Raw genomic sequence first — 17,211 nt, 5'->3', positions numbered from 1 at the left:
TTTCACATTTGCAAATCAGTGCTTGCTCTTTTTTTATTCACATTTTACACTGGAGTCCAGTATTTTCAGAACTATGTTTGTACAAAGCATGAACTGTCACAACATCAAACACACGCTAAACCACTTTATATCTACTACACTATACTGAGCCACTTCAATACCTACTATACAGTTTTTTATTTTTTAATTATTTACTGTCACTGCTTTATAGTTGTATTTATCAATATCAACAGCTGTAACTTTTAGATTAATCAAGTTGACTTTATCGAGATTCAGCTTCAGTTGTATACTTTCCATTTCACAACTTCCATCTTATACACTTTAAAAATCACTCAACATTTTTTATTTTCAGTGTCACACAGCTCGTTCTTGTATCTCCACTACTCAATGGTACATAGTAAACACGTATTATAACTTTTCACATTATATGTATCCAGTCACCTAGATATTTTGAAGTCTTTCCACTTGCTGCTATTATGTTTCAGTCAATAATTGAACTGTGTCAGTGATATGTCGAGTCCAGAAAGTATATTAAGCCAGAGATGAGTTCAATACCATGACTCCCTCTGGTGCCAGTTAGTGGATTAAATAGTTCTACCACTTGCTCCATCATCGGTCCGTCCAGAGTAAATTCGATGTCTGGCACAGTAATCCTCTCAGGCCAGTCGACCAGCAATCCCAGCTCATCTGTACCATGAGCACCACCACCAGAATCAGTACCTAAGCCCTGAGCAGCAGTCGTCTCACTCTCAGTGGCTGTCACACTACCATCAGCTGTCCCACCAATAGTCCCAGCAGCAGCAGCTGCTCTAGTCTGAAAGATGTCCTGCATGGCAGTTGAGGCTCGGCCCTGTTGCTGGAGGCTGCCTCGGACAAAAATCTGTAATGGGCTCAAGTGTCTCTCTGTCCGCAAGCCATGATTGTTCCACTGTTGAGTGAAGTCTTTCAAATCTCTGTTGATCCTTGGGAGATAGATGTAATGGAGAGCCCAAAGGTGCATTTCATTGTCAATGTCAATGATGCCTTCCTCCTCCAGGTGGTGAAATAAATCACAGTAGACATTGGTCATTCCTCGCCACAGATCACCCCAGAGCCTCTCAATTCTCTGATTATGGGTACTCCTTCCTCTTAGGGCGCTTCCACGATCAAAGCCTCTGAAAATGTTCATCATCAGGCAGACAGCATTGTTTTCCCTCCTCTGTCTGTCCGGACCCTCGAGGGTACACCATAGGATACCACGGCTCTGATGAAACTTGATAAAACGGTACTGCTACGGTTGTTGTTTGAGGCATGAAGGAAGACCACAAGACGACTGTATCCATCAATAGCCCCATGAATGACTATCCTCCACCTAAAACCGTGGTCCATAAGAAGAAAAATATTATTTCTGCTTTGTTATTGAAACAATGGAAAACACACTCTTATTTGATTTACATGGCACTATTACATGTCAAGTTTGAATTTTTCTCTGTATGTTGCTTGCGCTGTCTGTGTTCTCTCCTCTTCCCCTTTAAACATAACCGTTGTGTTAGAGGACTGCCCATCCCAGGGCCTGGCTCTATTGGACGTGTCTTATTGTTCAACAATTATATTTGATGTAACGCTGAATTTCACTTTGGTCAAAATAGGTGTTCAACAAATCAGTGTGGTTGGTTACCTTATCAGCTTGTGATTTCCATCAATGTGCCACAATGAGTTTGGACCTGCAACCTGATATGTTCTTCGTTCTGGTCTCCGCAAAACTGCTCTAAGGGCAGCTGCTCCAGGATTTATCCGTAACATGCTTGCTCGAACCCTCCTTCGCTGTACACGTAGTCCACGTACTCGCAGGGAGGCTCTGACAGCCTCAGGACCAATTTGTTCATTGCCAGCGACAATGTCCTGCACATGTTCATCCAAGGCACTGTCAGTCAGTTCCGCATACATTGATGCACGGGTGAAATGATACTGTCTGAAATCAGACAAAAAACATGAGTAATTTATCACTACCATAACAGCACACTTCATTACTTGACTAGTGGTGCACATTCAAATATACTAATGTTTACAATTTCACAATACCATTTAATTTGAATAAACAGTGAGTGTGTGTCACAAAGAAATGAAAGTCACACTGGTTTCAAAAGTCACTGACCGCAGACGTCTTCGAATTGTACGAAGTGAAACATTCAAAATATCAGCCATCTGAGGTGCAGTGAATCCACATGACTTCAGGAATGAAAGTTGTTCCCGAGTGATAAGGTAAAGGGATCTACCTCTACCTCTGTTGAAAACCACTGGTGCCTGGTATCCAAAACAGCCTGAAAATATATAAGCGTTTGGTAAATAGGTGTCAGTGGCAAGACATTTTTAAACATTGAAAGAATACAGAAACAGTCAGAGTTTTGTTCAGAGAACTACGTGCGCACGGGTGAGTGATCGGGTGATACCCACACCGAGGCTTTGCCCATATATCAGGTAAATATATCAGGTAAATAGGTAAATATTTGGAAAATAGGTTAAGACAGAGTCATAATTTATTTCACACTGTTGGTGAGTCAAGGAATCGACACAATATGTGCTTACCTTGTTGGCCATGCTGAGTAGACAGTTCGACCTCCTGAATCAATTCAGCCAAGTCACGCAGAAGTTGATCTGCTGCAGTTACATTGATCAGTCTTCCTCTTGCCCACTGAAGGCTTCTCTGCATAGTCTCCAACCTCAAAGATATCAAAAATTACTTCTTAATTCATGATATATTTTCAGGCCATATTCCCTTAAACATTTTAAATGTTAAATGTTTTCTATCTTGCTTTAATCATACCTCCTTAACGCTAACTGTAGCACATTTGGCCCAACATCGTCCATCAGCAGCCGCCGTGTACAGTCATTAAGAATGTTCTTGCACCTTGAGATGAAAATCCTCCAGGCCATACTTTGTAATGGTCTGGTTGAGTCACAACTATTTTTCCACAGTGCCTGCTCTACTTGGGGTGCTGGCTGCTCTACTTCATCGCTCCTCTGAGGATCACCACCTGAGACAAATCAAGCCAGCTGTATTTAAGACCACCGTTCACAACCAGTCTTTGCCATATTATCTGTTAACCAATGTCAGTTATTGGCCTCACGTTGCTCATAGCTCTAGTACTTACCTCTCTGTTCATGTCTTCTTAGTTACTTCCTGGACAACCTTTCACACTCGCAATAGCCTCACTCCCTGGACACGGATCTCCATTTGCTCCTCAACAGCTGATAACCTCTCACTCTTTTTATCCATTCATGCATTACTCCACCTGCAAACAAGTAAGACTGTTCAGACTGCCTATTTGGATCTTTTCTGAACTTCTTCCAAGACCCTCCTGACTCTGCTCTCCCTCTGCTGCAGTACCTGTAGAGGCTATGCCTACACTTGAAGCCACTGAAGGGTTTGATGGCAGGGGTGAGGCAATGTAACTGTTATGAATTAAACTTGTAACAGCCCAACTCAATCTATACTTGTCTTGTACGGTTAAGATTGTTTTTGTATTCATCAGTTTTATTTGCTTCTCTTTATTCAATGTCATTTATCATAACAGCGCAGATTTTACAAACTGTTTGCTTGTTCTGACCAAAAACACCTGGCTTGAGTTACGTTTATCTTCAATACATTTCCATAAACACACCATACGTAAAAACACAAAAGGTGACCCGTAGCGGCACACATAAGGTAACAATACAAAAATGGGTCCCACAGTGCCGCTCCACCATCAACTCTCACACCACTGTTTCACTTGCCGAGCTCCAGCAGCCACAGATCATGTTACTGTTCCCTCTAGTATGAACTACTGTAGTCCATGTTCATAGCATTTTGCTCCTAGTTGTAGAACTCAAAGTTAACATTCATGCATTCTAGCCTTGTTTTTAATTTTACCTTTTGCATCACATACACATACTTGTCTGTTTTTTCTATTTTATTACTATATTTCTATTTCTATTGTACAGCACTTTGGTCTACCAGGTGTGTTTTTAAAGTGCTATATAAATGATGATGATGATGATGATGGTTATGATGTAAAGAACGTTTTCTGTTAACTTCACTCTGAGCCTGCGCTCGAATCTGCTCCTGAGTACACTTCATGTTTCTTGTTGTTTAAGGAAGAGAGTTCGATTATAGTCTTAGTCATTTACAGTGATACAATAGTTGTAGGACATAACCTGCTTGCTGGTGTTTTTTCTTGGACAAACTTGGACTGTATTAGAAATCTATACATTACTGTGATCCTACAAAGACAAAAATTTAAATTATTACTTTCAACAGGTTTATATATTTAAATAAATCAAAAATTCCATGTTAGTCTTCTGAAAATTGTGACTGAGCACTTTTGGAAACACTCTGTCATCACTGTAAGTATTGAGACTGTGAACAGTTACAGAATACATCTGAAATAAATGTCAGATTCTAACAGGTTATAGTTCTGTTAATAGAGCTTTTGAATCTACTCTTCATACATATTCCTATCTTTAATAACAGTATGTCAACGATGTCAACCAATATTTTCATATTTCAAATACACACCCAAGTTAAAAATTTGAATCTCCACATCTTCTACTCTGCATATCTGAAAAATCAGTTTTGATAATGTTACAATTCCATTTTCAAATGTTCCCATCTATGTTATTCATCTTTGTTTATTTTAAATGCTGTCATTAGCTTTGATTTTTTTCCAACTTATTAAAAAAATGAACATGGTCTACATTGTTTTGTTCACTTGAATAAAAGACATTTTTGTATCGTACTCTGGGTTCTTGAAGACCACGCTGTCTTTTAACTTTATTTTTTATTTTCTGCATATACTGTTGTTTATTCATTTCTTTACTCTTTGAGGCTGCCATTCTGTGTTCCTAGTGCAAAGTCTGCATTTCTGTGTCCTATCTTTAGTTGGTTACTACTTTATATTGTTGACGCTCTAGTCTTTTGTGCACTTGCTTTTGCTTCCACTGGTCATACTTGTTTGATTCAATTCACCTGTGTCTTGTTTCTCCCAGCTGCGTCCTCTCTCCCTAATCAACTTGCGCAAGTATTGAAGCCCTCAGCTTTTCACTCTGTTGTTTTGTTTCAAGTTGTACACTTTGTTTGTCTACCTTGTGGCTTCCTGTACGTTAGTTTTGGATTCTTGGAACTTTAAAAAAAAAAAAATCAATATTATTATCTCTCTTCACTGTGGATTTGCCGCACTCATATTTAAGGTCAGTTTTCAGTTCATGGAGTTTGTCTTTCAGTCTGCAGTGTCGGGTTTAATGATAGTTTAACAGTCTCATGTGGCTCTTTGTATACACCACTGTATTACTAAATCCTGGTATTGTAGATACAACTATACATGCGTTTAAAAAGGCACATGCGTGCTTATCAGGGTGGACATCAAAAGCTGAAAATTCGGAACATCTGTCACGATCTAATTCAGATGAGTTTACTAAAATTGCAACTTGGTGTTGCACTATGACTTCATGGTTTGACAGTCTGTTAATCCCGCTTACTAGAAAAAGGCTCTTGGGATAATTACTCGGCTGTAGAGTTAAATGACTAAGTTTCTCCCACTGAACATACTGTATTATATGCAGCACCTACGCACAACCTCACCATCATTAGAGCCACGTAATTGCGCATTGATTTTTCCGGTGAGCATGCGACGTAAAGTCACGTGGGCATGCCGCGTGAGCAATCGAACTGAGTCTAAAGTTTTCATGTGCAAATTGAAGCGGGTGCTCTCCAATCATCAAAAGTAACAAAGTCATTGAACACATTTATACAGTTACCTTTACGTTTACCTACCATATATCACAGATTTGCTTTTTTTTAGTACTATGCAAAAAAGCAACCACAGAGCGACAGTCTGGGTCAATGGTGGCCGAGGCGACGGCAAGGCTAAAGAAACCCTCGAAGCGTTAGGCTAGCTCTGTAACGGAATATAACAAAAGTATGAAACGAAAATGTGTTCTTTGTTGCCGGACTGTAAGATGACAGTAGATACAATTTCGGGCTCCTATATTTTGTCCGAAACTTTATATTAACGAATCTATTACTGTACTGGAAATAACTAATAGAATAAAATTCATTCTTACCTTATAATCGTGGTGCAGGCCAGTGCAGTGCATGAACTTGTGCCTTCTCCAGTGAATTCCGCTGAGAGTAACTGTAATGTCCCGCTCTACTGTACATGACTTGTGAATGGTTACCTGAAGGGATGTACCACTGTGAGGGGGTGCTAGGAATAGTCCAAGTGATCGCTGCTTTAATTTCCGGTCAACTATACATACATTGCAAGTAGACATGATTTTATTAAAGCTGTTGAACTGTAACTAGACCATAAATCAGTGATAACAAAAGAACACTCAATCTATTTTCTCCGGTACTTTATACCCGCTCAGTAATTTAACGCTCAACTACAAATCAATGGCTTTTTTTAATGGTGACCTGTAGGGATTTACCACTGAAAGAGGCTCTTTGGATGATCGCAGCTTTGATCTCTGGTCATCTATAAATAGATGTTGTTTGTTGTTTTTCAACGTAGTTGTTGTCACCTGGTCGACTACAAATAGATCAAATATCAATGACAAAAACAACGTTAAATCAACATTATTACAAAGTCCCTACAGTGCAGTACAATGTAGCCTAATCCGGCTAATGTAACAAGTGTGATAAAACCGTATTTTCAATAATATAAAGTGGCCAAATGAAGTAACATATTAAAGACTTTATTACCATGCCTCACCTAAAATGGCATGTTGGCAACATTCCTAACGGACCAAGGTTAGTATGACCTTTTTTTTTTTTTTCACTTACTACAAAGCTAACATGTAACATGTGCTTAAAAGGACAAAGTAATGTTTCACAATCATGGCTTAGCTTTTAGGTAGCAAAGTCAAACAGTAATTGAGGTTAACTAGGGTACTTGCAGTCAAATGTGGTGTTTTTTTTTGTTGGTGCAGAGATTTCGCATCCATTCACTTGAATGTAGTTTGTCGCACATAGCTTGATTGAGACAACACAAATATGAGGTTGACTGTGATTGGTTACCACAAATTCGGATCACAGGTTGTGTTAAGGGTGGATTAAAAAAAAAAAGTCAGTCTTGCCGATCCAATCACGAACAACGTACCTTCTCCCGCCGTACTTTGAATTTTCGGGATGCTATATATATCTGCCCAGCCTTTTGGCGGACTTTTTATGGACAATCATGTCTGAACGTACCGCTGCGTTTCGACGGAGAGTCAATGATATCAGAGACAGAATGAATGCCCAATTTAACCGGCTACTTAATCAAGATGACGGTGAAGAGGGGACTTCTCTTCTACAAAGGTGAAACGCTTTGGTGGTGGTTACTATATTGGCAAGCTTCTAGCTTTGCGCCTTTTTTGTTCTTGCCAAAAAAAAACCTAATAAATGGCTCGTTAACTAATTATCTGTTACAATTCAATCCACAGCATTTAACAAATTCTGTAATCATAAAATCTCTCCTAGGTTGACGATTTCAAATGACAATCATTTTAATCCCTCTTATGTGCATTTATGCATAAGGATTTTAGTTTATAAATGTAGCATATCCCACGTTTTCTGGGAGCATTTAATTTGCCAGACAATCGGAAAATGCATGCAATAAACACCGATATGCTGAACATTCATGCCTTACTCGGAGTGTGTGGTGTTTTGTTTTGTTGGGGGGTCTCTGTGTCATATTAGTTTGTGACTTAACTTATCTCATGGTCTAATGATAGCTTTGGAGTTTTCCGCCAACAGCACGGGGTGGACCAGTGCGCAGGCCAAGAGGCGGAGAACCAGACATCGCCAGTTAACGTTTAAGGTGTCAGTACTAAGGAATCCGACACTGACCCACTACCGATCTCATAGGGGTAATCTTTATTTTAAGATTAATTATTTGGAGTGATGGTTTTCAAAAAATTGCATCATGGTGTCATTTGTTTACAAATTGTAGAATTTGGCATTAGAGATTTAGCACCTTTGTAATCGTTATTTCCTTGCACCAATAAATTGATGTGGAGACACTACAATGTGACAATTTTCCGCTTTTAGGGAAAGTTCTAAATAACATTGCTAGCTAACTTGGTTTAAATTTGTTTACAGATGCCACTCCTGCTACTCGGGTGGTCGTTCCTGTAAACCTCAATGCCGCTGAATTCAGGCAGGCACTACGGGACAATATTGCAGACATACCTTTGCAGTTCGATCTATGCAAAGTGAATGGACAGCGGCTCATTCTTCCTCTTGAAGAGGAGACGCCCCAAGAAATTAGAGCAAGAAACCTACTGGGTCGCTCCAATCTTTATATCCGTCCAAAGGTATTCAAATGTTCCACTGGGGTGGCTGATATGGCATAATTGTCACTATTACTGTAACTCAGTGGCTCTCCAGTCACCCTAATATTGTATAAGCCATCTTTAACATGTCACTGCTCAGAATAGTAAATGCTGTGATTTCCCCAAAGGATTTAAGACATTCATCTGATCACTATGCCAGATGGCATAGTGCCCCGTCAGTTGAGTCACTGTTAATAACAGAAATGCAGTAGAGCAAGCTTGAACTGTGGTCTAATGGTTTTTGTTTATGGGCTGATGTGCATCTTTCATAAAACAATTGTGTGTAAAGATTTATATTTTTTTTTCATTTTGTTATTGTAATCCCAGTTTCCTGGGTTTTGGTGTTCTGGGTTTTCATTCTTTTGTAATGTCCTTATCCTTTCTTTTTTTCATTTGTTGTTCAGTTTCATTTATATTTTAATACTCTGTTTTAGATTACAGAAGCCAATGACGACTCAACTGGTGGAGAAGTGGTGCAGTCTGAAATGGCAATGTAAGTGTTTGACCACTGCCTTTGGACTGTAGCACTATAAATGCATTACATCCTCTCATCATCAATATTTACCATATTGCAGTGTGCTGCATGACACAGAGACACCTGACCATGGCAGGCACAATGTACAGGAGCCAGAGGTTATCAGGTAAATGGCACTGTTTGTTTATGAGTTGGAATTTTAATCTTAAAATATTGCACAAATTTTATTTTTGGTAAAACTGTTGTACAAACTAATTCTCATTATTATAACTTGGATCATTTTGTGTAGTCTAGATCAAGAAATATCTGCGTTGGGGTCCTGTTCCTGTTATTAAATATTACTGCTATTCCTTTGCAGTGGTCTGCATGAAAACCATACAGCTAATTCTAGTAGGCCTGGTCTCCAGGAACCAGAGGTTAACAGGCAAGTGGTAGTTGATGAATAACGTGCCAAAACTGAAGTGTAAACTGTAACTTATTGTCTATTTACCTATGGTGTGTGTTTTATAAGTACAATATAACGGGTGAGACCAGCAAAAATTAAAATTTAAAGGTTGCATGTATTGAACAGAGTACATTTATGTACTCTGACTATAGACCAATGGTTTAATTGCCTCATTTTGTTTCTGTTTTGCTTTTTCACATTTTTGAGATTTGTTGATGTCGTGATATTGGCATTTTTAATTGCTGACAATGCATCGATAACACTTTAGTCATCCTGACCATTCAGACACTTGGAACTACAGATCACCCAAAGTATTCCCAGTAAACAGTTCTGTGTTTACAAATTTCAGTGTAATTCCATAAATGGACACTGTAGTGGCAGTTCCTTATGTTTCCCAAAACATCTAACAAAAAATATACAGAAGACACTGCTGCCCTGTGATAATCTTTTGTACGCAGGCAAAACTGCACTGTCCAAACTTGAAAGTTGCATTGTATAGTTTATTGATCCAGTTTGTAAACCAATAACAAGATCTATTTTTGTTGCTTCATGCTGCTTGTCTCAAATTTAAAAACAAAACAAAAAAAACACACAAAACCATTGGCCTATCCCAGTGCATGCTGGTCCTATACCAGTCTCTTAATTTATCAAAAATGGCCCTGAAGTTCTTCCTGGCTGACTTGACAAGATAAACAACAAAACGATGAAGTGAGTATTAACCTACAAATAAAAAATTAATTAACCCCAAAATAGAAGTAAACTAACAAAACTTTACATTTTAATATTTTGAAATTTGTTAAAATACAAATGCTCCAACACATGTAATCAAGGACCACGTGGCCATTTTAAGTGGCTGTATCTGTACAGTAAAAGAATCTGATTTCACATTATCAGATGAGTCAATACATTTCAATATGTATACATGATATTAAAAATCAAATGCATTTGTGTTCTGTTTAGGGAAGAGTTTTACATCGACTCTGCAGAGTCAGAAGTATCAGACCTGGATGAGGCTGTCCTGGCTTCCCTGAACAAAATGATTCACATGTATGTGTCATGAACAACACCGCCAGAACTGCTGTGGATGTTTTTATGTAGTCGTGACACCTCTCTCTCTTCCCCCCCCCCTCCTTCAGGATGAGATGGACCTTGCTACTGTCCTGAAAGACTTCCAGGAAACGCATCTTGACACCAGCAATTATTGTACAGTAATAGCCCGACGAAGGAAAATCCTACATAGTGCCTGCATGGCACTTTCAAGTCATATTTTGCCTGGCATAAATTACCAAACATTGAATTCGTTGGTGAAATGGCCGATGATTATGGAGGCCCAAGGCGGAAATTTTTTCGGTAAGCAAAGTCCCATCTCTCCCACACAATAATAGAATGCGTGAATGTGTGTTTTGTTGTTATTGCAAAGATGAAATCACAATTTGACTCAATTTTTTTTTTTTTCTACCTTTTCCTGCAGCTTACTTATGGTCGAAACTCAGAATTCCCTAGGGATTTTTGAGGGAAGCCTGGCAGTCTGCTGTTCAGTTATAGCCAGCAGTTGCTGTCAAGCAACAAGTTTTATATGGCTGGTAAACTGATTGCTTGGTCGATAGCACACAATGGGCCAGGGCCACGGTGTATCAATAGACACCTGTTCTGTTTGATGTGTGGCCAGAAGACATCTCTTGATGACTTTGATGTCGAGGTCTTCATGGACGATGACATTAAACAGAACATAGAAAAGGTAAAGCTGTGTACATGCTGAGGTGTAATTAAATTCAGTGAAACACAATGCATAGCTTGACTCATCAGTTGAATGTCTCAAAATGTAAGTCAACTAGTGAATGCTTCAAACGTATGTATTTATGGAGCTGCCTGATTTTCAAGGTTTCCAACTGCAGCACCCCAGAAGACCTGGCAGACTTGAAAAGTCACCTTGGGGACTGGATTGCAGGCTGTGGTATCCCTGACATCTACACTGCCACACTACTTGATGTTAAGAGGATAAGGGGCGAGATTGTATCTCATTTTATGTTTCACAGGTGAGAATTTGTTAGAAAATTACAAAGTAGTTTGCTGGTCAGTGCTCGCCTTCCCATTGTGTTCCCCCTAATAGTTAACACTTAAACAAATCAATCTGCTGAATTGATATTGCAGTTAAGGTAGTGTTGAAATTGACAAAACAAGCCTTTTTCTGTTTTGTTTGACTGTTTTGCTATGTGGTATGAATTGAGAGTACAATCTGTGGTCAACAGGGTTGCCAGCATGATTCAACAGTTTGTTGCCGGTATGGACTCGTGTGGTCAATTTCTGGCAAATGGTGAAGAGATGCTGGAAGCAGTTCCTTCCTGTATTTACAAATGCAGGAAATAAACTTACAAGGAACAGCTTCCAGGATCTCTTCACCATTGGATGGAGTCCAGCTGGAAGTAACAGACGTGAAGAAGAGGAAGCCACCATCTTTCAGTGGGAATGGTGGCTTATGGCCATTCAGGGTGAGTACATAGAATACAACACATGTCTTGGTTCTGTTTGAATTGCTTCAGGCATCTCATGTTAAATACAGTGTCCACAATACAAAATACAGACAACTAAATCTAAACAACACCTGGGTGCAATGAAACCTTTGAACTTTGCAAAATCCACACATTCTTACAGCATATGGGGAAGTTTTTGATTATTTTACCTTTTAGGTAAGTTATTTTAAAGGAAACGACCTACAAATATTTTTGGAAGATTATTTCTTCTGTCATTTCTACCAGATCTTGGTTGTTGAGACTGATAGGATGTAATTTGATTTTCATTGTGATTTCTGTTAACACGTTAATTTTATTACATGACCACAAACTTCTCTTAACACTAAAATATTAAATATTTATATTACATATTTGTATTTAAATTAGTAAAATTTATGATTCAACTGTATTAGCACATCTGAGATTAAGGAAGTGTGTTTGCAGTGTTTAAGACAGGTCTCACCTTTCAAATTGTGTTATTCTGTCTCTTTGAGACAACGGTCATTTGTTAATTAGATGCACTGCCTAAATTGAAGCTTCAGGTATTCCATTGACTATAAAGACACCTCATGTATATTAGTGTCCTAGGTAATCAAGTGGTGCAATGACAACACCCATGCAAATGTGACGTCACTAGAAAGTCAACAATGTACTTTTGCAAGGACAGAATGAATAACTTGTTTTAAAACATACACATTGCATAAACAGTCCTTGACATATAGGTCAGACTCGGAGGACCAAAATTAATTTCCTGTCTTAGGAGGGCAGGATTACTTTAAGTAATTTTTTTATTATACAGCGCTTTGCAATATTGGTTTTGCCTAACAACCTGTTTTGGACTCCAAAATAGTCATTAATGCAACTGCTCTACAGTCAGTGTAACTGATTATAAATCTTTGATTCATGAACCTATACATTGCACCTTATTTACTAGTTGTATGTATTTCAACAGAGCAAGAGGTGGACAACACGTTTGAAGAGCTGCTGGTCTTCATAACTGGGGCTGACTTACTTCCACCACTGGGGTTCCCACAGTCCTGCAACATAGACTTTTACGATCAGGAGCCGGGGATGCGGCGCATCCCATACGCATCAACGTGCAGCTTATCCCTGTATCTTCCAAGAGGTGTTGCAGATGAAGATCAATTTAAAGATCTTATGAACGATGCATTAAAAGGATCCCTTGGATTTGGAAAGGTGTAGCTGCATACATGAACTGATGCTGGGAAGCTATGGTTAAAACCTGTGGCCTTTTGGGATGAAGTTGTTATTGTAAGTGTTAAATGGGATTGCTCCTGGCACTCAGGCTTCTTAAAGATTTTACATTTTAAGTGTTTTTACAAATGACTATTCATTGTGTATATAGTTGTATTTATGGTCCAGTTAAGACAACTGGGGTATGCATGTATCAAGCCATGCAAAATAAGTGGTGTTCAGAAAGTTTACAGTATTGGAAGGAAAATGACAATTCATCTAGAAATATTAGTTTGAAAGTTTGTTGTGGATTGTTTGTTCAATTACAGTACACTGCATAGTGTGGGTTTTGTTTTTAATTTATTTTTTCAAGATGTACAACAGATGCCAAACTTTGAACTGAAAGACATTGACTGTTGTAAAATAAAATATTATAATGTCAGTTCTCATGGTGTCTTGTCTGTTTAGAAATTAAAGTTGAGGCTTACCTGTTACTGTCCAATACTGGTATTGGGTTCCATTGACAAGGGCTATGTAGTACAATTATGTGCTTAAGTCAAGGTAAATGGTTCAATGAATTTACCCTCATCGGTTCTCAAACCAAGAACTCAAGAATCAACTCAGACTTAAAAGTTACGCATTCATTTTAATGCTTTCAAGAACAAAGCAGTTTTAACAAACTGACTTTAAACTTTGGTGTTAACTCTGAGATTGGCATCTGGCCTTTGACTATAACCTGGTTAAAAATCAATTTGAGGACTCTGAACATGTGTCAGTGTTGACCGTGATATTATTTGGGTTAAACTGTTTGTGGGGGAGTTTTATGGAAACATTTAAGACTTCTGCCTAATTTTACATTTAAATAGTTTGACATGAACTTTGTAGTGAATTATGTAAATGTGGTAGAATTATGTAAGAGATAATGGCTGTAAAGCTATTGTTTTTGCAAAAAATAACATCAAGATAAACACTGGCATTTAATTATGTTTTATACATAAAGGCACTAACTGTAATTAACAAAGTAAAGAAAATGATTTGTTAGACTCAGTTTGTTGGTGAACGATGCTTAAAAAGTGTGTAGCAATTCGGACAGTCAATCCAGTGATTGCTTTGCATTTTCTATGGTCACGGCTTACCTTCATTACAGTCATTTTGCTGTACGTGGCAATATATTTAGCTAAAGTTCCTTCTGCTTGTTTAGGTTTCTCCCTGTGTTCTAGGTTCATTCAGCCCAACCTCAGGAAACTTGTCTGCTTGCCTACTGTCATCTCTACAAGCCCCTCATATTCATACTGTCTGACTCTGCTGATAAGGAACCAAAATCGCTGAAATGAAGTCGCTTTCTAGCCTATATTTTTTAAGCCTGTTCATCCAAAAAGGGATTACACAGTGGTGCATGTTTATAGATCAAACACTCTAAAATGAATGTTTTCATTTTCACTAGTGTGTGCACAAAGGACACAGCCACAAGTGCTTCTACAGTGTTTGTTTTTACTTTTAGCTACAGGGTGGTTTAAATAAATGTCACACATGAACTTGTAATCTCTGAAAAATAACGGGAAAAGGTGAGATTTGAAATGACTAACTTCAAGATACCTTCAATGCACTAAGTCGGAAGAAGAAAATTAACTCCCCTTTAGCTGCTTAAAGCAAAGAGCTTGAAACAGAGGAAGTGAGTTGTCTTTGTAGAATGTGTGCCAGGTCTATTGAGTTAAGGAAAAAAAGCCAGATCAAAATATGTTCACAATTGTCTACTGACAGATGTAAAATGACATAAGGGAATGCCACATATTTCTCTTCTTGTGGTTTCCAAAAAAGAATTTTAAAAGAGGCAATACACATGACATTTTTTCTACTTAATTTACGTGTGTGTGCCATCCAGAGGGAAATACCTCATAATCAGAATCGCGTTTATTGGCAAAGTATATGCACAAACACATACAAGGAATTAGGTTCCGATTGAGGGCGTCTCTCAAGCAAAAAAATGTAAAACACAATCCATCTATGTGTATGGACATGCATAAATACACATGCACATATGCACACAGGTGTATAAACTAACAATATAATACACAATCTAATTCTTTTATACAGAGATTACAGAAGTTAATACCAAAGACTGCAGTTGCAGTCTAGCAGTGTGACAGTTCAACCACTTAGGAGGGAGATGGCGAGGGAAAAAAATGTTCCTGTGTCAGGTGGTGCTGGTTTGAAGGCTTCTGTACCGTCTGCCAGAGGGCAGCAGGTCAAAAAGTCTGTGTCCAGGGTGTGAGGGGTCTGTGATGATTTTCCCTTCCGTTTCCTGGTTCTTGAGAGGTGCAGGTCCTGGATGGAGGCAGGGGGTGCCAATGATCTTTTCTGCTGCCAGTACAGTCCACTGCAGCCTGCTCCTGTCCTGCTTAGTGGCTGCTTCATACCGGACTGTGATGGAGGAGCACAGGAGAAACTCAATGACTGCAGTGTAGAACTGGTGTAGATATGGTGAGGGAGGCAGTGTTGAGGGATATCTCCACAGTCTTAAGCGTGTTCAGTTCCAGCTTGTGCTGACTACACCAGAGTACAAGCTTCTCAACTTCCTGCCGGTGTACAGACTCAACACCATCTTTAATGAGGCCAATGACGGTGGTGTAAAACTGCATATCAGGTTATTTTTCAATGCATGTTGAAGGGGCAAAATATTCCTGAGATGCTGTTAATAATATTACAATTGAAGGCTATTATACAGTGGTATTACTTTAAACTGAGTAAAATGGTATTTTGATAAAAGTTAAGGTCTCCGTTTGTTTCAGAAAAAGCATTCTGTCATTTATTTGCTTTTATTATTTATTCATATGCCCTCCGCGGACCATCTCTGCACTGCGTGGGTGATTGGTGGCTCCGTGCACAAGTGCTGCACACAGGGACAAGGTGCACTAGGTTACGATCAGATCTTCCCTGGGCAGGGAGAGGTGATGAACTGTATGCCACTTTTTCATTGGCATACATTAAGTACAATGTTTTATTGCCTACGGTGGGGCAGGTCACATACTGGGTGAAGGTGGGCAGTGTGGAGTCCAGCGAGACATGATTAAAGTCCCCTGATATTAGAAGAAGAGCTCTCGAGATTGCGTCTGCAGTCTGCGGACCACAGAGAGTCACAGGCTGCCTCCACGGATGCTAACGGCTAATAGCTCAATGTCTCTGTTGCAGAGTTGTTCTTTCACAGCAATGTGCCCAGGGATACCACAACTGTCTTTAACAAACACTGCCCAGTCCCCTCCTTTCCTCTCACCGCTGTCTCTGGTCTTGTCCGGCCGCAGCAGCTGGAAGCCGGGCAGCCTACTCACAGAGGGAGTACCGGGCAGTGTCGGGGTACTGCCACTGTGACCGGGTTAGCGTCATTAGCTCCTCAATCATATCAGGGAGCGATCTCACGTTTACAGTGATTACAGGAAGGAGAGATGGTGTGTAAGGTGTCCTTCTCGGGAGACATCACCCCGTCTCTTCCCTCACTGGGGACGTAGGGTCTGTCTGCCGGTAGCGCAGCTGCAGGGCGCAGCGCTAACAGCTGATCCCTAACGTAAACAAAGGAGCCATGCGCCGAGTGTCTAAATACGGGTGAAAAAGAGAAGACAAAAGAAGAGAAAAGTCAACATAACTAGCACGGAGCGGTAATGCATGACGGCAGAATCTGATTGCTAAGACATAAGTTAAAGGTTAAGAGAAGTAAAGAGGAAAATAAGAAAGAAGCTCAGAAATTAGCAGAGCTAGCGCTGCTCATTACCTGTTAGCTGCCATAACAGGTATCACAGTTAAGGTTTCAGAAAAAGTATTCTGTCGTTTGTTTGCTTGATCATGCCTTAAACACATCAAAATGCATAGTGGGATTATAATACAAGTCAATACTGTGACAAGCACTGGTACTGAATAGGCAATCACTTAGCAGCAAGGTGAATCGGTGATGCATTAGTGTGGTCTGCACTTCCTCTTCTTTGATTGGGTGAAATGAGTTGAAAGTAATTGGATGAGGGAACCATGGGGAGTGCCCTGCATAATTTCAATAAAACGCCGTTTTAAACGCCGTTACAGCTGGCACAGAACGCCGTAAAAACGCCGTTTTATGCATCTTTGAACGGCGTTTTCTGCCGAGTGGCGTAAAAACGGCGTTTCCGTGTGTCTTTGAACGCCGCTTTTACGTCACTCGGATGGTGCGTTCAGGGCGCCATGTGAGAGTCGGAAAAACGGCGTTTGTCGAAACAGAACGCCGTTTTTTTCGG

The 17,211-nt window shown here is 39.5% G+C and overlaps 1 protein-coding gene across 1 annotated transcript; it reads right to left on the bottom strand.

The window, feature by feature from the left end:
• Nucleotides 1-138: 138 nt before the first annotated feature.
• Nucleotides 139-3,197, bottom strand: LOC120440064. Its single transcript, XM_039611660.1, has 6 exons — nt 3,132-3,197; nt 2,804-3,014; nt 2,566-2,699; nt 2,135-2,300; nt 1,658-1,951; nt 139-1,351 (listed from the first exon to the last, which is right to left on the bottom strand). Exons 2-6 carry the CDS (start codon nt 2,911-2,913, stop codon nt 1,171-1,173), a joined length of 885 nt encoding a protein of 294 aa, XP_039467594.1. The 5' UTR covers nt 2,914-3,014; nt 3,132-3,197; the 3' UTR covers nt 139-1,170.
• Nucleotides 3,198-17,211: the final 14,014 nt, after the last annotated feature.

Source organism: Oreochromis aureus, linkage group 4 (assembly GCF_013358895.1).
Source record: "Oreochromis aureus strain Israel breed Guangdong linkage group 4, ZZ_aureus, whole genome shotgun sequence".
Classification (NCBI taxonomy): domain Eukaryota; kingdom Metazoa; phylum Chordata; class Actinopteri; order Cichliformes; family Cichlidae; genus Oreochromis; species Oreochromis aureus.
This window is presented reverse-complemented; position numbering and strand designations above follow the sequence as displayed.